Below are 20,482 nucleotides of genomic sequence, written 5' to 3'. Positions count from 1 at the left end.
AGAGAGATTTGGCTCCCCAGCAGCATGGGTGTACCTTGAAACAGTCCCCAGAGTGCTTGGTGCATGGTGCAAGAGAGAGCTTAGAGAGTCCGGACTAGACTAATAGGAAATCTCTGTCTTCTGGTTCCTGTTTATATGGGACAGCGGAAACTCACAGCTGGTCCTGGAGGGAAGATTCCGCTCAGGTCTGTTTTATTTCAAGATCATAGAATTTGAGTTGAAAGAGCTTTAAAGAGAGAAACTGAGGCACAGGACAGCAGAGCCTGAAGTCCTTGGGTGTCCTAACTACCAGCAGAAGCTTAGTAACAATGGAAGGTAAAATGTGTGATGGTCACTATGTTTTACTTCTGTTAAATTATGTAAATCCCACAGTAACCCTAGAAGGAGGGTGGTGTTATCTTTTTTTTTCACTGACTAAGGCTCTTACCCAAGGCCACATAAATGGTTACTGGTGAGTTGGTATTTAGGTATAGCTCTAACTCTGAAACTTCAGTCACCTTGCCTCCCAGCCTCTCTTAAAATGCTGCTTTCACTACTGTGGACCCAAAGGCATTTCAGTTTTTTGGTTTTTTTTTACATTTTTATTTATTTAACAGACAGAGATCACAAGTAGGCAGAGAGGCAGGCAGAGAGAGAGAGAGGAAGCAGGCTCCCCGCCGAGCAGATGGCCTGATGCAGGGCTTGATCCCAGGACCTGGGGCAGAGTCTTAACCCACTGAGCCACCCAGGTGCCCCGGCATTTCAGTTTTTGATGGAACTGAACTGGGGTCATTATCCTAGGACGTGTGCTTAATGTGATAGAGGCAAGGTGCATCCTTGGGATGTTTCATGAGCTAGGAGCTGTCTGCACCCGGAACATTAACTAGTGGCTTTCTGGAAGTTGTCACTGTCATGGAAAACAGCTGTGTTGATACCAGAATTTCCCCAGTCTTATTTTTGTTATTCCAGTTGCTAAGCTCCTCTCAGAGAACTTTCCCCCCAAATGAGCTGCACTGGTAGCAGGGAGATGCTGGGGTTTGTGCTTGTCTGTCTGGTGCGGCTGCCAGAAATGTTGGCACCACCTTAACCTCTCTCCAAGATGCAGCAGAGTGCCCACGTCTGAGAGGCAGTGAACCTGCTCTGCTCCGCTCAAACCCAGCTGGGGCATAGGGTTCCCAGATGGTGTTTCACTTCAGGCCTCATTTGAAGAAAGGGCTGGAAGCAAAGCAGAGGTATTGAGAGCCTATAAAGCAATGGCTAAGGATGTATTAGGCAGGATGCTTTTGTTTGCAGGTGTCTGAAACCCATATGAACCTGCTAATAACCCAAAGAGGGAATATACTGGTTCTTTTAGCCAAGGGCTGCATGATCCCAGAGGCTCAGGCCACGTCATCACTGTTCTAGTTTCCCTGATGTGTAGGCTCTGTCCACATGGCAGGGAACGTGGCCACCTGCAAACCCAAGTTTACTTTCTCCCAGCCCAGCATCCTCATGGGTGACCACTTGTAAATCCAGACTTCCTGTGGAGTGAGGGAGGGGTTCCCTAATGGAACGGCATGCTGGGCAGAAACAAGAAAATCAGCAGCAGTTAGCGCAGCTGTGCTACAGGGTGATGGAGAGAGTTCTGGGTAATTCAGGAGACCTAGAGACAGTCAACAAAGCTCTGAAATGTTACCATGTGTCTTCTGTGACTGCAAGGGGGAATGAAGACAAATGGATAGCATGAGTCAACTGTACTTCAATTAAAAAAAAAAAAGACAAGTGGATAACAGCTACAAGTAGAGGGGTTTCTAAAAGGGCCTGCTCAGGTTGTGGTGGACCCCCCCTTCTCTGGGGTGTCAGTGAAGCTAGATGAGCACTGTGGGACAAGGGGAGTGGTGCGTGACTGTGTTAGGAAAACCCTGAGGTCCATTGGCTCTTGAGATGGCGACATGCTCAACAAAATGTGCTAATGCTGAGTTCAGCCGGGGTCCCTGAGATGAGGGCCTCTGTGGACACAGCCAAATGAGCCCTGAAGCCCAGACTGGGTGTGGGGGTAGCCGTGACACAGCCCCGCTGTGACCAGCTGCTTGTTAGAGGTTCCTCTGGGTTCTTGGGGGGGTGAGGAAGGAGGTAAGCATCACTGGAGAAAATCGACCTCCCTATTCCTGCCTGGTTGCCCTAGGCTCCCCCATGTCCCTGTTCCAAAGGCCACAGACTGAAGGGTCCAAACCCTTCCTTTGCCACCACCACCACCAGCACCACCAGTACATCAGCCAATGCTCAGCTTCTAGAATCCGTTGGTGGTGTTTGCTTCCCTCCATGTTGTGGGAGCTTTTTCTCCCTAAAGTGAGCATTTCTGTTGTGGTGCCCAGTTTCAAACAAAGGTGGACTCCACTCTTTTAGAAGATACTCTGTATTAACGTTCTTTTTGCCAAAGAACCTGTCTGGCATTTTACTTGGTGCTGCAGAGTGGACAGGACTCTACCCCGATGAGGCATCTGTTCCCACCTGGCAGGGTTTGGGTGCGTTGTTCATTATGGCTCTTGGTCTTCTCAGAAGTTTCGAGCAATAGGTGTGATGATAGCCACTTTCCTAACCAAGAATCCAAGAGAGGTCACTTCCACAGCGATAGGTCTGGAATGTAAACCCAGGGTCTGACTTTATTCCTGCCTTCTTTCTTCCATGCACCATGTACTATGCCTACCCTAAAGTTGTACTCACTGAACTGTGTTTCTGGCATCATGGTTCTGCTTTTCAGAACCGCACACCCTGGCTGGGTCTGAAGAAGCAGGTGTGGGGTCACTGTTGTTGACAGCTTAGATTGCTTTCATGCATCGGTGAAGACAGCTGGGAAGGGGAGATGGAGGGGTGAGTATCTGCAGCTGTTCAGATGGTGCCCCCAGAGGCTGTCCTTTCTGACTGAGGGATGTGTCAGCCGGGGCGCTGGTCACTTGGCCTCTGGCCTCTTCCTGACTAAGCCTGAGATCAGGGCTCCTCTGTTCAGGGTCTCTTTCCAAAGTTAGCTTCTAGAGCCAAGTTTCTTAAGTTGTGTTCTGGAACACCACCTATTTCAAGATCACCTGGGAGCTTGATTTTTTTTTTTTAAGTACAGATTTAGGGGGTTCTATTGAATTAGAAACTCTGGAAATGGTGCCCAGAATTCTGCCTTTTTTTGCTGTTTGTTTGTTTGTTCTTGTTTTTTAATCAAGCTCTGGAATAATTCTTGGGCACAAAAAAGTTTGAGATCTGTTGTTCTGGAACAGAGATTATTAACCCTGGCCATGAACTGGAACAACCAGGGAAGTTTGTAAAAGGAATATCAGTGCTTTGATCCCACCGCTTCAACTCTGATCTAATTGGTAATACTCGGCAATTACTTTTTTAAAAAACAAATGAACAGGGGCATCTGGGTGACTCGGTTGAGTGTCTGGCTCTTGGTTTCAGATAGGTCATGATCTCATTAGTCGTGGGATCAAGCCCTGTTTGCTTGAGAGTCTCTCCCTCTCCCTCTGCCTTTCACTCCCATTCACGTGTTCTCTCTCTTGCTTTTTCTCCCTCAAATAAATGAATAACTCTTAAAAAAAATAATAATAAATTCTCTAGGTGTTTCTAATGTATGGCCAGGGTTGAGAAACACTGTTTCAAAGCAGTGGTTCTCAAAGTGTGATCCCAGAATAACAGCATCAGCAATACCTGGGAATTTGTTAGGAATGCAAAATCTTGGGTCTCCCCCCACCCCAGATTGGCTCAGTAAGAACCTCTAAATGTGGGGGCAAGCAAATCTGTATACAGTTCACCCTTGAACAGCATGGTTAGGGGTGCCAACTTCTTGCACAGTTGCAAATCCAAGTATAACTTGACCCCCCAGAACTTAACTCTTAATAGCCTACTGTTGACAGGAAGCTTTACTGGTAACTGAACAGGTAACACAGATTTTGTACATTATGTGTATTACAGACTGTATGCTTGTAATGGAGTAAGCTGGAGAAAAGAAACTGATAAAATCATAGAGAAAAGAAAATTTCTAGGACTGTATTGCATTCGTTGAAAAAAATCCACATATAGGTGGGCCCTGACGATTTAAACCCATGTTCTCAAGGGTCAGCTATATTAGTAAGCCCTCCAGGTGATTCTGAATCGTGCTGAAGTTTGAGAAGCCCTTGTTGCGGTGGTGGTGGTGCCCAGTGTTAGCTGCATATCAGTATCATCCGGAGGGGCTCTTAAGGATCTGGATGCTCACGCTCCACCCCAAACGGATTTATACCCAAGTCTCTTGGAGTGTGACTTAGGCATCAGTTGTTGTTTTTTTGTTTTTTTTTTAAACCACCCAGGTGGTGCCGGTTTCAGCTGGGGTTGACGTGCACTGTTTTAGTGGGTAGGGATGGTGGGTAGGGTAGGTGTGGTAGTGGGTAGGGACGGTGTTCCTGCAAAGGAGCTGTAAACATTTGGGATCACTGGTTAGACATTACTTAGATGAACATAAGTGTGGAGATGAGGGTCTGGGGGACTGAAGGTGGAAAACATGGGGCAGGGATGCGACTAATGTCTAGCTCCTCCCTAGTGATTGGTTGTTTCACAACATAAGGTGAAGGAGAGCAAAGGAGGAAGCAAAGTTTCCTCTTGCCTTCTGCAGGGGGAATTGGAAGGCAGCGGGCCCTGACATCGGCCCTCTCACATGAACTAGCCTGCATAAAGATCCTTCAGGCAGAGCTTCTTGTCCTCTGTTTCATCTGTGAGGGGACGAAGTCTGCAAAGGTCAGCAGCCGGGAAGCGGCATGACCAGACTGAGACATGATCATTTGAATCGCACAGCACACATCCTCCCTAAGGTTTCCCCCGGCCAGTTCCTCAAATTCTGGCTCCTTCAAGTGTCTTTTGATGTCTCACCTGTTACGTTTTGTTATATTTGCCTTTTTGTTTGGAACAGATAAAAAATAATGAACCTTTGATCAACGTGCTTTACAAAGTGCTGAAGAAGTCAGCACGGGGCTGTCGGCCCAGGAGAAGCGTAAGATGATCTGATCTGTGTCTCCAAGCGGGGCCATTCCATTGCTTCTGGCTCAGTGCTGACCTCATCACTTGCTTAACCAGGGGCTCTCCTGACCGCCCCCAGGCTTCCTGCAAGTCATTTTGGTTTATTTTTTTCTCCTACTGAAGCTTCCTTCAGCATTTTGGCTGGTGCACCAGGCTGAGCCTCTCATCTGCGGTGTTCTGTGACTCCATCTTTTGTGTTGCCATGGGATTGTGGTGGGGTGGGGGCTTGCCTGGCTTTCCACCAGCTTGCGTTGTGTTCCCATTCTCTCTCATCTGCCTCTATGGTGAGGACTGACCTCGACGGAGACCAATGTGGTCTGTGTAGTCAAGCATGAGTTCCTTGGGAAGGAATAGCATTTTCTGGTCACCGTGGAGGAGCTGGGGTATCCTGAGATCCCACCATGGCCCTGGGATTAGGGTGTCTTCTCTTTAGGGCAGGGTATTGGTATTTGAGAGCAGTCTAAAGCAGGACTAGAATAAGATGGTTCTCCCCTGCCCACTCCCCAACCCCCTGCCCCAGACGGTTCCCTTTGACTGATGCAGAAGTAGCACCTGAAATATGGCCAGCTTTTATAGCTTCCCAAGGGAGGCTGCAGATTGGGAAGCAGATGCTATGTGCAGTCATCCCAAGCCCCGAGAAAACGTGTATTGGGATGTGATGGAGGGTGAGGTAAAATGCCTGGGTGGTCTTCTGTTCTTTTCTGGTGCACAGACTCTTTCAAAGGGATAAACGCCCACTGACTTCCACTTTTTCTGTGACAGAGATGCTGGACACCCATAGTTGACATTTTAAATGGATCTAAACATTGCTATCACAAAGCACAGTTTTAAAAGGAAAATTAGATGTAGTAAACTACTTGTGGATACTTGTAGTAGCCTTGATTCTCTGGAACAAAGCTAAATTCAGAAGTTTCAAGGGCCTCTGAGCTGGGTAAACACTTTCCTGAAACTCATGCTCTAAAGCATGCCCTTTACTTCAGCTCCCTCCATTTTGTTACATTCATGGGTTCATTAAACAGACATTTTCCAAATATCCTCAATATGCTGGACTTTCAGGATACAGAGAAGATATGAAAAATGTGTCCCAGTTCCCACAGTCACCCCTAATTAGGTCATTGTTCACTGAGGGGAGACAGAGTATATCCTCTGACGTGCTAAGGCTCTTAGACTGGAAGACACAGACTGTGGGAGGACCTCCCCTGAAGCCGCCAGAACCACTGGAGGGAGGGAGTTCTGGAAAAGCAGCAAGTGTCACCTCTGTTGACTCTCCTGTCCTTATAGACTCATCCATTTGAATTCCTAACTTTCAGCACCTTAAATGCAGCCCTTAAATGGAGACAAGAGAGAGTTACTTCTTAGAAAAGAAGGCGTACTAATATTCTGAGAGGGAAAAGAAACATTATGTGTCAATCTACAACGGAAATGAAAGCACAGAAATTTAAGAGCATTTAATCAAGGGCCAAAAAGTCCCAAAACACTGACTTCTAAGAAATTTCCTATTACTGATTTTTATAATGTCTCTGATTCATTCCCGAAAGGTTGAATTTATATTCAGTTCCATGGAGGCAGCGTAGGACTGACTTTTAGAAACCTTTCCGTCAAAAAGTTTAAAAGGTTCAGCTTTCTTAAAATGCCCTTTTTGTGTAGAACACGTTATTTCTTTCTTGACGGTGTTGGGTAGATGAGGCACTGCTCAATTAGATTCTCTGCCTTGCTATTTCAGTATCAAAAAGATGGTATCTGTTAAAAGCTCTAATGAAATAAATGGAAGAGTTTTGCTAGGAGGAAAAAAATCTTCACAGCATATCTCAATTTAAAAATGATTTCTTCCTAGGAAGTGAGCCAAGGGTCAGCCCCTGGAGAGTAGACAGGCTCATTGTCTTCTGCTTTGATGAGGGACTGTGACACAGAGTGACCTCCTTACTTTCACCTGCTGGGTTCCCCTGAGTTTAAAGGCCAAGTTCTGCCTGGAGGTCAGCTGTCCCTGGTTCATCAGAGTTAATTCCACCCCTCCCCCCCTCCACTCCTCTTCCTGCCTTGCCCAGCCCTCTGTCCTTGAAGCAGCCAGCGGTTTGTTTGTGGATTGTGGCAATAGTCCATGTGTCCTTGACTGTGTGTGTAGATGTATGTACACATACATAATATGCCAGTCTGAAGAGCAGAATTTGGCTGGAGCTCTACTTTTTCCAGGAATTCTACTGACCCACATGTGTTTGCCTTTGACCTATCTCCAATGCAATAAGCATTTGCCCAGTGCCTTCCAGCATACCAGGCTTTATGTTCAGGCTCACTTTACCAAGATATAAAAGACAGTGGTCTCTGCCCTCTGCTATGTGACCACAGGGAACATGGGAATGGATTTGGGTTGTGTCTGCAGCTAGACTCCTTCCTCAGCCCAAGGCATGGACAAGGCATCATCTCTTGACCTTGACCTTGGCATTTGCTGATGATGAGAGGAAGGAGGAGTGCGGGACAGTTGGGGACATGATTGGCTTGAGTTGTGAGGGGAATGTTTGCTAATATATTTCTGCTTCTTATTCACACAACTAATTGGACCTCTCAGATGGAATAGGAAGAATGTGAGGGCCATCTTTCCAGCAACTGTCTGTCCAACCACACTGGAACCCCTGGCCTAATATACACACCATCTGTCTCATGGAAGAGATAGGTTCTACCCTCTGTTTCTGTGGTCACATCCGTAAAATGGAATTCAGCAAGATGGCTTTCTGTGCATGGGAAACATTTGACCTGGCTCTCCCTGACCTTGGTCATTTGACCTTGGCTGTGGGGGTGCATCTGTGGAAAAGTCTCCCTAGCCCCATCCCACACAGCTTTTGGCAAGAAGGAAATTAGGGGAAGTGAAAACATGGGCTGAAGAGTTGGGTTTAGCTTTGTAGGGGTCAGTGGGAGATGCCAGCATGGTGCCCACATGGGGTCAAGGGAAGGATGGACAATGTTTTGAATGCCCACTGACCCATAAGTTTAGATGATTTTTATCTCCTGATTTTGGTTTTCATTCTTGAGAGGACAGGGTAACTTGTGACGTATACAAATAGGACCTGCCTCAGTTATTTAGGGATCAATTGAAAATCCCAACCAGGAGTTACCTTGGTTCCTTCATCCCTTGACCTGATTTTCTTCCCAAATGGTATAGGGTGAGAGAGACTGACCTTGCTCAGAGGGGAGGTAGCAGCTCTTCCTTAAACTAAGTCTTTGAGATGCCCCCAGGACTTGCAGGTTTCTCTGGTCCACCTCACTGCTCTGGGCTGGGGGCCATAGACTTCTGTAACTTGGGTTGACCCCAGGTTCAATAGCAAAACTCTATCTTTTAAATCTTCCAAGATTCATACTGAACTCATTTTGGGCAAATTTTAGCTTCCCCAGTCAATGATACTAGAACTTGAATGTCTTCTTTTTCTTTAAATTTGAGAAATTTACAAGTGCTTCTTGGATCACAAAAAGGTTTTGGTTTTTCCCTAAAATGAAGTAGGCATAAAAATCAGGTCTCGCCTGAGTTTTTACCCGTTTCATGCCATGACCCTACCACCAAGACTTCCACACTTGTCCATCGTGGGGCTAGGTCTTCTTCTTGAGATCTGATCCTGAACCTTGTGGTTAATCTCCTTTAAATTGTTCACCTCCCAGATGACGGGCCGGGACCTGGTCAAGGATCGGAGTCTGAAGCCGGTGAAGATCGCAGAGAGTGACATTGACGTGAGTGAGCAGGGCAACAGTCTGAGCCTCTGGCTGCCTGTTGCCCCCAGACCCGAGGTGGGCAGCTTCAGGCAGGGCTTGGATGGTTCTGTAGCCAAAGGCTTTCTGATCACACTTCAAGGTCGTGCCCTTTTCTCATCATCCCAGGCCCTCTCCAACCTGTTCTTGCTCACAGGTCAAACTGAGCATCTTCTGTGAACAAGACAGGATCCTCCAGGACTTGGAAGACAAGATCCGAGCCCTCAAGGAGAACAAAGTATGCATCGGTTTTGCATAACCTTGGGCTGAGTGGAGGGGGTTTTGTCATGCTGTCTTTCCTCAGATATAGATTGGACTCGTATGTCACAGGTACTCATTTATCCAGAATGGGTAGTAGTTTATTCAGAATAATATGTTTGCTTCCAGGGGCATTTCTGCCTAAACCTTAGGTGGGAAAGAGGAAGAAAAGAGGAGGAAATCTCAGGGGGAGGCTTAAGCCTGTTTATTCCAAATGTGACCTCCTCCTCTTCCACCTTAATTCTGCTCTGGCCTTCCTCTCCTTGGAGGCCTCGTGAGGTCAGCCTGGGAGAGGAGGGCTCTGCTGGCTTATGTGTGCTGAGCCCAAGTGCCTGAACTCCATGGAAGAGGGCTGCCTTGGAGAAAGTGGCCACACTTGTAACAGGACAGAGGCTGTCATTTCCTAAAGCTCCTTTCCTCCTAGGATCTGGGCTATGGAGAAAGCACGTCTGGATGGGAGGGGAGGAAGAGGCCAGAGGCTGCCCATGTTTAGTTTCTTGGATATTTATTATGATTTTTTTTTCTTTTTTGAACTTTAATAAGGTATTATACTTCCGATGCTGGAGGTTCATAACATGCCCTTTTCCCTAAGAAAAGAGAATTTTTCATCTACTCTTTGATGTATCCTCATAATTTATCCATAAGGAGTGGATGACCTTATGCCCACTTCATAAATGAGAAAACTGAGGCAGAGAGCTGTTAGGTGGTTCCTCCCAGGAGCCCACCCAGTGGGCAGAGTTAGAGCTGGAATCAGAGACCCCAACTAGGCTGGGGGCCTTTCAGTCTCAGATCTAGCGGGTTTGCTTAGTTCCTGGCATGAGATGGGGAAGCCTCTAGGGGCTGTCCTGCTCTCCACTTGCTCTTTGGCCCTTCCCTGCTGTAGGACCAGCTGGAGTCTGTGCTGGAGGTTTTGCACAGACAGATGGAGCAGTACCGAGACCAGCCTCAGCACCTGGAGAAGATTGCTCACCAGCAGAGGTTGCTGCAGGAGGACCTTGTCCACATCCGGGCAGAGATCTCCAGAGAGTCCACTGTGTGTAGAGGGTGTGAGGGTGGCAGACACTCTCCTGCCCCCATCCCCCAGCCCCAAGATGGGCTGGGCCAGGGGCTGGGCAGGGGGCTGGGCAGGGGGCTGGGCAAGGGACTGCTTCTCCTAGCTCACAAGCTGTAGTTGAGTTGGTAGCCAGGGACAAGAGTCTTGGAGTAGCAGAACTTCTCCAGGCTGCCTCCTGATAGTAGCTCACCTTGCCTGGGGGTGACATGTCTGTCTCTGCTGGTACCTCAGGATGCTTTCCATCAGTGACTGCTGTATGGCTACAGTGACACCCAAGGGACCAGATTTCCCTGATCTGTGCAGTTAATTCCAAAGCATCAGAATTTCTACTGTATTTGTCCATCGGATGTGGTGCAGGCCCTTTCTGCCGGGGCTGGGGACTAGAGCATCTCCAGTGGTGGGAGAGGGGACAGTTCGATAGTTCCAGTAGCCAGGGTCAGAGCAGGAATGAAGAGACAAGCCCTGTCTCTCTCCTGCCAGGCCTACCTGAGACCCGCTGGGCTGCCCTTTCCCCGTCTGTCTTCCCCTGGCTGGGTCAGCAGTGGTCAAGAGCGCAGGTGCTCATGGGGCCGTCTGGGGGACGGGGGATAACTAAGACTCAGGAGATTTTCTTGGCCAACAGGAGATGGACAATGCCTGGAACGAGTACCTGAAGTTAGAGAGTGATGTGCAGCAGCTGAAGCAGACCCTGCAGGAACAACACAGAAGGGCCTTTTTTTTCCAGGTGACCAAGGGCTCTTCATCCCTTCTGAGCTCTGTTCCTTCTGAGGGACTTCACCTGTAGAGCTGTGGGGCTGTGGGGCTGTAGGGATTAGGTGTGTGGCCTGGGAAAAGCCTGCTGTCCCTCCACCCACCATTAGGAGCTGATTCCCAGAAAACCTGGTCCAGAAAACCTGATTCCCAGAAAACCTGGTCCCAGAAAACCCGGCCCTATGGAAAACACTCTTGCCTGTGGCTTAGGGCTGGCCTGCCAGGTCCCCCAGAAGTTGTCCGTCTCCTGCTGCTGTTCCCCGCCCCCCATGATTTCCCTGTATCCAAGCTAACATTTTCCTATTCTTATTTGGTATCCCAGCACTTGGCATAGTGGCCTGAAAACACTAGGTGAATATTGTTGACAATATCTTTCAAATGATTATTTCTAATTACTAGTTCCTTAAACGGTTTCATCCCATTAAACTTGTCTTCTTGGATCTTCTTTAATTAATTTTAGCAGTGATTTTTTTTAGCTTTTTATTTCTTATGTTTCTGTAACTATAAAAATAACACATGAATGCATCTCTCTGTAAAGGCCAAACAGTAAGAAGCAAAAGCAAAGAATGAAATGAAAGCTCCTTTGCCTCCCTTCCTTTCCCATCACCTTCCCTGTGTGTGATCCGTGCCATCACTGTGTGCCACTTTTTGTCTGTTTTCAAACATATGCCCATCCACAGGATAGTATAATGTATCTGGCAGTGGGAGTTGGGTTTACTTAAAGAGGGATCATACTTACACATTGTTCGGTAATTTGCTTTTTTGTCATAACTTCATGATATGCAGATCTTTCCAGGAGAGATACCAAGTTTATGTTGCCTGATCTTTAAGTGTTAACTATTTAAATGTAAATATAAATTAATTGAAAGTAACTAAGATTAAAGATACAGTGCTCCGTCACTCTAGAATCATGTCCAGTGCTCAGTAGCCACCTATGTCTAGTGGCTGCTGTATTGAACAGCACAGATAATAAGATTTCCATAATCTCAGAAAGCTGTGTAAAGTAAAAGAAATCAGTTCTTAGCTGCTGCATAGTATTTCATAGTCTTGATATGCCATATTTTAGCTATTCTCTTCTGATGGGCATTTAAGTTGTTTGCAGTGTTTTGCTTATATAAATGGTACCGCAGTGAGCATCTAACTGCCCTTTCAAGCTCATTTATAAGCTTTCATCTAAAACTGGCTCTGAGGGTGGACTTGCTAGACTGAAGCGAGTGCACATCTTAAATGTTGGTGGATGCCGGCCAGTCACCCTCTAAGAGGCTGCACTCATTTGCCCTCCCACCCGCAGTGAATGAGGGTGCTGAACCTTTATCCGCATCTTCTCCAGCACTTGACTGTATCAGTCTTTTTAGTTTTTGCCTGTCCGCTGGCTGAAAAAGGACATCTAGTTTTAATTTGCATTTATTTAATTACTGGCAGGTTAAACATCTTTTTATATGGTCATTGGCCATTTGTGTTTCTACCATGCCTTATTTCATGGTGATCTAACATACCGCAGTCCCAGAATCCCTTTTTTTGCTCTGGAAAACAAATGGGTAAAATGTACAAGTCTTGTCACAGACTCCCTGAAGAACTTAACCGTGTAAGTAAGTTACAAAGACATAGGCTAGTTTGAAGCCTAGCTCCTGCAACTCAACTTCCACCTAGCCTGGTGGCATTGCTCGTGCTTTCCCTGAGCCCCACTTTGTGATCTGGGAAGCTCACAAAGCACTTCTTTGAACAGGCTTTGTGCTAACTTCTTTGGTGTAATGCTAGGCCAGGCAAGCTGTTAGAGTCCTGAATAAGTCATGAAGCGTGGAAATACGCGTGCAGCCCCACATACACATTCTCAGTTGGGTTGGAAACTTGCCCCCTTTAGCCAGGTTTGGCTGTGAGAAAATTTACAGGCTTTTCAGTAAAGGTGAGTGGCTTTATTTGTAAAGATCCTCGTGACCACCTGCGCTGGCAAGCCAGAGGATAAAAGAACATTGAGGTAACCGTGAGAGGCAGTGATAGATGAGGCTGCCTGTGCATGTCCCTGCTTCTGGACAGTAAGTACAGGCGTCTGCTGAATGCAGTCCATAGGAGCCTTTCTGCCCAGCATGGTGTGAGGGTCCAGGGATGAAGCACCAACCCCTGTGCCCCAAAAGCTTCCTTCACCTTTTCCTTCAGTTCTGAAATTCCATCGTCCTTGGAGAACATTAGAGGCTCTCTGGCTTTTGCTTGCCCTTGCTTTTCTCTTCCATGTGGGGCTGACAGAAGGGCTAAATAGGGGCAGGACTGCAAACTGACAGGTAAAAGTATGCCAGATAGACTGCTGGAGGAGAGGGGAGAGAGTTGATTTTATTCCAACGCTCCTCCTTTACCTGTTCCCAGCACCCTGCTTGGGGACCTCCGCTCCTGAGACAATCCTGTTAGCTTACACACACTCACACTCTGGGTTCAATACCAAGTCTGTTTTAGGACACTTGTGCTTTGGGGTGGAGCTAAGCATCAAGCCCTTTCCTTATTTATCAGCCTTGAGGATGTGCGTTGGTGTTGGAAGAGTAGAGAGAGTATGAGAATGTGAGCTCCCTTAGGAAGGAGGCTTCGGACATCTGTTGTCACAGCTGTTGGGCAGCATTGATCAGGGAGTTTTATGTGACTGGGTCTTTTTTCACTCATCATCCATGTGCTGAGAAACTGTGAAGATACACCAAGGGCATATAGTCTACTTGCTGAATCAGGCAAGTCCCTAAGTATCACACATGCAAGAATTTTTCCACGGGAGGATGGCTGGGTGCCTTGAGAGGAGATGGGGTGTGAAGCCTTTGAAGTCTGTGGGGAGTGACCAAAGCTACATTCTCCCATGACAATTTAAAAATTTTAAAAAAAGTTTGATGTTTAAACAACTCTATTAAAAGGTGCCTACAAGGAGGTTGGGGTACCAGGTGGTGGGTATTATAGAGGGCACGGCTTGCATGGAGCACTGGGTGTGGTGAAAAAATAATGAATACTGTTTTTCTGAAAATAAATAAATTGGAAAAAAAAATTTAAAAAAATAATTTTTTATCCCTTATGGGTCATGGTGGGGGGATTCTATTTATAACTACTATGTATATCATAGAAAAATGGAAAATACAGGAAGATACTAAGAAAAAATCTATAATTTATAACTGTTAAGAATCTGTACTCTATGTAACATGAACGTCCAGTTAAATTTGCTTAAATAAAAGGGGGATTTATTGGTTCCTAGTACTGAGAAAAAAAAAAAAAAGGTGCCCACAAATTAATATCCAAAATATGTAAAGGACTTATACAAGTCAATACCAAAAAAAACCCCCAAGATCCCAGAGAACAAAAAACATTTAAAAATGGGCAGAGGACCCTAATAGACATTTTGCCAAAGACATACAGATGGCCAATAGGCATGTGAAAAGATGGTCAACATCACTTATCATTAGGGCAATGCAAATCAAAACCACAGTGAGGGGGCACCTGGGTGGCTCAGTGGGTTAAGCCTCTGCCTTTGGCTCAGGTCATGATCTCAGGGTCCTGGGATTGAGCCCTGAGTTAGGCATTCTGCTCAGCAGGGAGCCTGCTTCCCCTTCTCTCTGCCTGCCTCTCTGCCTACTTGTGATCTCTCTCTCTCTCTGTCAAATAAAATCTTGGGAAAAAAAAATGAGATTACCTTATACCTGTCAGAATGGCTAAAATAAAAAAGACAAGAAATAAATGTTGGTGAAGATGTGGAGAAGGAGGACCCTCGTGTACTGTTTGGTGGGTGTGTAAATTGGTGCAGCCACTCTGGAAAACAGCATGGAAGGTCCTAAAAAAATTAGAAATACCATATGATCCAACCATTCCTATACTGGGTATTTAGGCAAAGGAAATGAAAATACTAATTTGAAAAGATACATGCACCCCTATGTTTACTGAAGCATATTTACAATAGCCAAGAAATGGAAGCAACCTAAGTGTCCACTGATAGACACATTTTTATGAGAAGACGTGTTATACACACCCAATGGGATGTTAGGCAGTTATAAAAAAGATGAGCTCATGCCATTAGCAAGAACATGGATGGAGGGTATTATGCTAAGTGAAAGAAGACAGACTGAGAAAGACAAATACCATATTATTTCAGGCACGTGGAATCTAATAAAAAAGAATCAGACCTCTAAGCACAGAGAACAAACTGATGGTTGCCACAGGGAAGGGGGTTGGAGGTAATGCACAAAACAGGTGAAGAGGAGTAGGAGGTACAGGCTTCCAGTTATAGAATGAGTAAATTGTGGGAATAAAAGCCACAGCACAGGGATTATAGTAGTAATTGCCTTAGCACTGTATCATGACATATAGTAGCTACACTTGTGGTGAGCATAGTGTAAGGGTTAGAGAGGTTGAATCACTATGTTGTACACCTGAAACTAATGTAACATTGTGTGTCGACTATACTCAGTAAAATGCCCAGAGTCCCTTAATCATGATTAAACCTGCTCACCGCTTTCTAGGACCTGTCCCCATCTGATTTTGTTTGTGACTTGTGAGAGTGTGCATAAGTTTTATCACATAATTCACATGCCATAAGATTCACCCTTTTAAAATCTATAATTCAGGGGTTTTTAGAATATTCAGTGTTGGGCAACTATTGCCACAATCAATTTTATAACATTTTCATCATCCCTGAAAAGAAACCCTCTCTTTATTAACAGTCTCTCCTCATCCACACCCCCAACTGCCCAGCCTTGCTCTAGCCAACCATGTTCTATTTTGTGTTTCTTTGGATTTACCTCTTCTGGACATTTTATGTAAGTGAAATCATATAAATGTGGCCTCTGTGTCTAGCTTCTTTCACGCGGCATAAACATTTTCAGGGTTGATCCATGCTGTAACACGTATCGGTACTTCATTTCTTTTTCTTGCCAAGGATTCATTGCCCATTGTGCTTTTAAATGAACCTCAAATCCCAGGATTCAGCTTTGTCTTTTCAAAGATCCTCTTTATATTCTGGCGATGGTGTAACCTCTAGTCTTTGCCTTCTCTTCCCTTCTGCCGTGGTTGCCTGAAACAGTCTGGTTTTTTTCTTTTTCTTTTTTTTAAATCACGGTAAAATATGCATAACATAAAGCTTCTTACCTTAGCCATTTTTAATGTACAGGTGAGTAGTGTTAAGTACATTAAGACATTGCAGCCAATTTGCAGAACTTTCTTCATCTTGCAAAACTGGAACTCTGTACCCATTAAGCAATACTCCTCATTCCCCTCTCCACCCCAGACTCTGCTAACCACTCTTTTGTCTCTGACTTTGATTGCTGTAGATACTTTGGAAGTGTACAGTATTTAAGGCATCTATTTTTAAATTAGGGGGAACTAGGCAAGGTGAATCACTGAAACCTCCTCTGAACTTCTCCCCTGGATCTTGGGTGTCTTCCATATGTGTATTTCCCTGTGAAGCTCTGAGGCAGGCTTGGCTGTAGCCCTGGTGGGGTTTCCAAAGGGGTTGCTGTCCCCCAGGGTGAGGGGCTATGTCTGAAATGACAGCATAAGTCCTAATGAAAAACTTCTGGTGAGGTGCTAAGAAGGAAGTGAACCACCACCTTGTCTTTCTCAGGAGAAATCGCAGATACAGAAGGATCTCTGGAGGATTGAAGATGTCATCGCAGGCCTGAGTGCAAATAAAGAGAACTTTAGAATCCTGGTGGAATCGGTCAAAAATCCAGGTGAGTGGGCCATCTTCCTGGGGGTGGGGGGTTGGAGGCCAATATCCACATACATGGGCTGTCCCTTGGGGAGGTCAGGTCTTTATGGCAAAGTCGTCACTCCCCTTGTCCTCCAAGGAAGAGGGTCTTTGTTCCATCTCATCCTTTGTTTCCCTCCATGCTCCTTAGAGAGAAAAACGGTGCCTTTGTTTCCTCACCCGCCTGTGCCTTCACTCTCGACTTCTGAGAGCAAGCCGCCCCCACAGCTCAGCCCTCCTACCAGCCCCGTGCGGACCCCTCTGGAGGTCCGACTCTTCCCCCAGCTGCAAACCTATGTGCCATACCGACCTCATCCACCCCAGCTGAGGAAAGTGACGTCCCCTCTTCAGTCACCAACCAAGGCAAAGCCCAAAGTTGTAAGTATCGATGACCACGAGCTGAGCGCCATTATTTTCTCTCTGGGAGATGATTGTCTCTCTCTGTCCTTAGGGCAGCTTCTGTTGGAAGAGAAGCTTTTGGGGAAACCCGGGAAGATGGAATCAGCCAGAGTCCTGAGCTAGGAACAGTTCAAGAGTGGTGGAGCCGACCATCGTGCTCCCAGAACTAGAAGGGCCCTGAGAGAGGAGCTAGCCCAGTCTTCCCATTTTACATTTGGGAAAACGGAGGCCCAGCAAGAGGAAATGACTGTGCTAAGTAGGATGGGATTGTGATATGTACCACACAGAGACCGGTGGCTGCCCCACGCGGACTCCATGCAAACCTGTGGTTACACAAGCTCGTGGGTGAGGGACTCCTCTCAGCAAAAGAGCATCTTTGTCTTCCCTGGCAGCTGAGCACTCTGCTGAGTTGTAGGATGCAGTTGGCCTTCACAGTCCGCAGACAGGAAGGTCTCTGTCCCATCCCACACACGAGAGAATGGAGGCCCAAAGGTGTTAGCATTTGCTGAGAGTCTCCACATCTCCTATTTTTTGCCGTCTGCCATCTAAGTGGACATTCAGCCCAGCTCCCCAGATCAGGGTTGTGGCCCATGTGGTTGCCCGAGCCAGCACCTTGGCTTGCCTGGCAGAGAGATGGGTCAGGCTTTTGACAGAGTCTGGGGGCACAGGAAACTTTAAGAAAACAGAAGATATGGTCAGGAACTATGATGGCTCATGTCTCCAGTGCCAGGCTGGGCTTGGCTGGAGAATACAAAGGATCTGGTCCAAGTGACAGGGAAGCCATAGTAAGGGGGACCTTGGGATGGGAACCTCCAGGTTTTGCTAACAACGGTTTAGAGGAGCTTTGCCTGGGTATGGGGTATGCCTAGGACCTCTGAGAAGGTTAGTGTGCAGTGCTGGCTAAAACACACAAGTTCCCATCTCTTGGCCCTCACTGTCTGCCTGCTTCCAGCCATCATCCAGGGCCCAGAGCTGGAAGACATGTGCTGAACTGAGTCATTGTGAATTTCTTCACATTGATATCTCCTTCCTGATTTTATGTCTAAGAGGCGGTAGGGTACCAGCCACAAAACAGGAGGTGGGGAATAGCAAAACACAGCAGGAATGGCTAGGGCAGACAGCTCCTGACTTAAGGCAAGATGCCTGCTAGCAGAGGGAAAAGGTGGTAGCCTGGGAGCTGGACTGCCTGGATTGCGGCTCTTGTTCTCTCACTGGGTCCTTGGGCAAGGGCTTCCTCAGTTTCCCCTTGTGCACCATAAGCAGCTTGGAATAATAGATGGTCACAGAGGCTCTTCACAGCTTAGTCCTCTGTGGCCCATCGGCAGGGACTTTTCAAGTTGGCTTGTCTTCTTTCCCTTTGCTCACCAGGTTTACTGTTTGTTACTGTTTGTTTCATGTTTTTATTTGTGAAACAATAATATCCTGTGGTTGACATAAAACACGAATATATAATTTAACAAATAATAAAGAGAGCACCCATTTATACCAACAAGAAAACCAAGAAAATAGAACTTTGTCAGGAACTAGAGACCTCAGGCCCATCAGTCCTTTTCTGCCAGAAGTTACCATTATCACTATCTTGACTTTTTGGATAATTTCCTTCTTCTTTTTTTTTTTTTTTTTTAGTTTTGCTACCTGTGTCTAAACTTGAGTTTTGCCCACATGTGGTGCTGTATTCTTCTGTATCTTGCACTTGTCTGCAACATTATTTTTGGGACACTTATCCACATTGTTACACGTAGCTATAGTTCTTTCATTTTTGCTTGGCTTATTTTCTTGAATTTAAGGTCACTTAGTTTTCTATTAGATAATATTCTCCAAGGGCACAAAATCAAAAGATACAGAAAAGTATATAACAAAATGCCTCCTCCCGCCCTTCATCTCCAGACATTCTTTTCCCTTCAATCAAAGCAGTTTTTGTGTTTGTGTCCATGTTTTGTGTTTATCTTTCTGGGGAACTTTTTAGAGATTGGTGATTCCAAGACATTGTCAGGGTTGGAAGCCGCTGATGCCCAGAGAGCGTGTGGGTATCTGGGACAGGAGGCTTAACTTTCACACAATAGTGAACTGTGTCACTTTACCAGAATGCTGATAAACCGTCCTAGAGCAAGCTTCAGCATCCTTTCCTGACCTTTCCAGAATCCTGAAAAACAAAGCAAAATTAAACTAAGGAAGGGGGGTGGTTAGGAAGGATGGTCCCTGATTCCAGGAGTGGGTGTTCGTGGCAATCAGGGGCCAGACTGTTGGTCTGTGTAGAAGCCACAGCCCTCAGAGAACATTTATTAGGGGGTGGGGGTGAGTTTCAAGGAAAATAGTTATATTCATCACCGCCCAGCGAGTGGGCTGCCAGGAAGGCAGTGAGTCACCCATTGCTGACTGCTTATTCAGTCCCCGAGTCAGGAAGGAGGAAATAGCTTGTAACCACGCACATTTCTGATAGAAAGGGCATAGACAGGGGATGTAGACTGTCCTTGCTCAGACAGCAACCTGCTGAAGGATGCAGAGACCATGCAGGGACAGTGAGCCCGCTCAGTCTGAGAACTCTGAATGGGGGGTAGGTGTTTGTTCTGCAGGTGGTGGTGGTGGTGGTGGGTTGCTGTCATCGACATACAGATAAGCACAGAGTTGCCAGCCTAGAGCCCCCTCCCCACCTTGGGACGCTTCGTGGAAGTGGAGTAAGACCACAGACCCAGGAGACTGGATTTTGTAAGGGTAATGCTTTGAAAAAATGGAAAACGAGTGAATTGAAGGGAAGAATAGTATTAGAGCAGAGGCACCCCCCCTTCTCCGCAGCTCATCTGGGGGAAGTGTTGGCATCCCTGGGCTGTAGTGGTCCTACTCTGTAGGCCTGAAGTGGCCCACTTCAGTCTGGTGGGCCACCGCCTCAGTGACGCCACATCTTCCATCCAGCTCCCTCTCATTGGCACTGATTCTGGTTCTTTCTCTGAGCAGGAAGACGAGGCACCTCCCAGACCCCCACTCCCTGAGCTCTACAGTCCAGAGGACCAGCCCCCGGCAGTGCCACCTCTGCCAAAGGAGGCCACTATCATTCGGCACACGTCAGTGCGGGGTCTGAAACGGCAGTCGGATGAGAGAAAGCGAGACCGGGAGCAGGGGCAGTGTGTGAATGGGGACTCAAGGGTGAGCAGGAGGGACCTCTGGGGCTGCCCCGATGTGTGTGAGGGGAGGGGAGGTGGCATGACACTGGGCAGGTACGACAGCCTCAGACTCTGCCCACAGGTGGAGCTCCGGTCATACGTTAGTGAGCCTGAGCTGGCGACTTTCAGTGGGGACATGGCCCAGCCCTCCCTGGGACTAGTGGGCCCTGACAGCAGGTACCAGACACTGCCGGGCAGAGGTAAGGCAAACCTGTCCATGGAGGCTTTCTGGGAAACCCCACTACGACCGTAACTACTGCTCCCAGTCCCTCGCCCCGTACCTTGCACCCTTCTGCCTGCAGCTGGGGGCCTCAGCAGCTGTCACGGAGACTCTGACTGCAGGGAGGGCCTGTCCTTCCTTCCTCTGGCCTCCATCCTGATTCTCTTGCTCTTTTATCACATCTGCCCCTGGAAATAATGATAATAACAGTTACT

At 46.9% G+C, this 20,482-nt stretch overlaps 1 protein-coding gene across 7 annotated transcripts in view; it reads left to right on the top strand.

Moving 5' to 3' along the window:
* The window catches only part of PLEKHA7 (pleckstrin homology domain containing A7), a 214,089-nt gene that overhangs the window by 179,865 nt on the left and 13,742 nt on the right, over positions 1 to 20,482 (top strand). For all 7 annotated transcript variants that reach the window (XM_044258894.1, XM_044258899.1, XM_044258895.1 and 4 more), the window contains 8 exons: positions 8,641 to 8,709; positions 8,885 to 8,965; positions 9,869 to 10,018; positions 10,662 to 10,763; positions 16,365 to 16,473; positions 16,642 to 16,868; positions 19,842 to 20,030; positions 20,130 to 20,247. In XM_044258894.1, coding sequence (XP_044114829.1) covers positions 8,641 to 8,709; positions 8,885 to 8,965; positions 9,869 to 10,018; positions 10,662 to 10,763; positions 16,365 to 16,473; positions 16,642 to 16,868; positions 19,842 to 20,030; positions 20,130 to 20,247 — 1,045 coding nt within the window. The remainder of the gene's footprint in view (positions 1 to 8,640; positions 8,710 to 8,884; positions 8,966 to 9,868; positions 10,019 to 10,661; positions 10,764 to 16,364; positions 16,474 to 16,641; positions 16,869 to 19,841; positions 20,031 to 20,129; positions 20,248 to 20,482) is intronic.

The sequence above is a fragment of the Neovison vison genome, chromosome 7 (genome assembly GCF_020171115.1).
Source record: "Neovison vison isolate M4711 chromosome 7, ASM_NN_V1, whole genome shotgun sequence".
Taxonomy (NCBI): Eukaryota; Metazoa; Chordata; class Mammalia; order Carnivora; family Mustelidae; genus Neogale; species Neogale vison.
The sequence above is the reverse complement of the archived record's forward strand: the minus strand, read 5'-3'. Positions and strand labels throughout refer to the sequence as shown.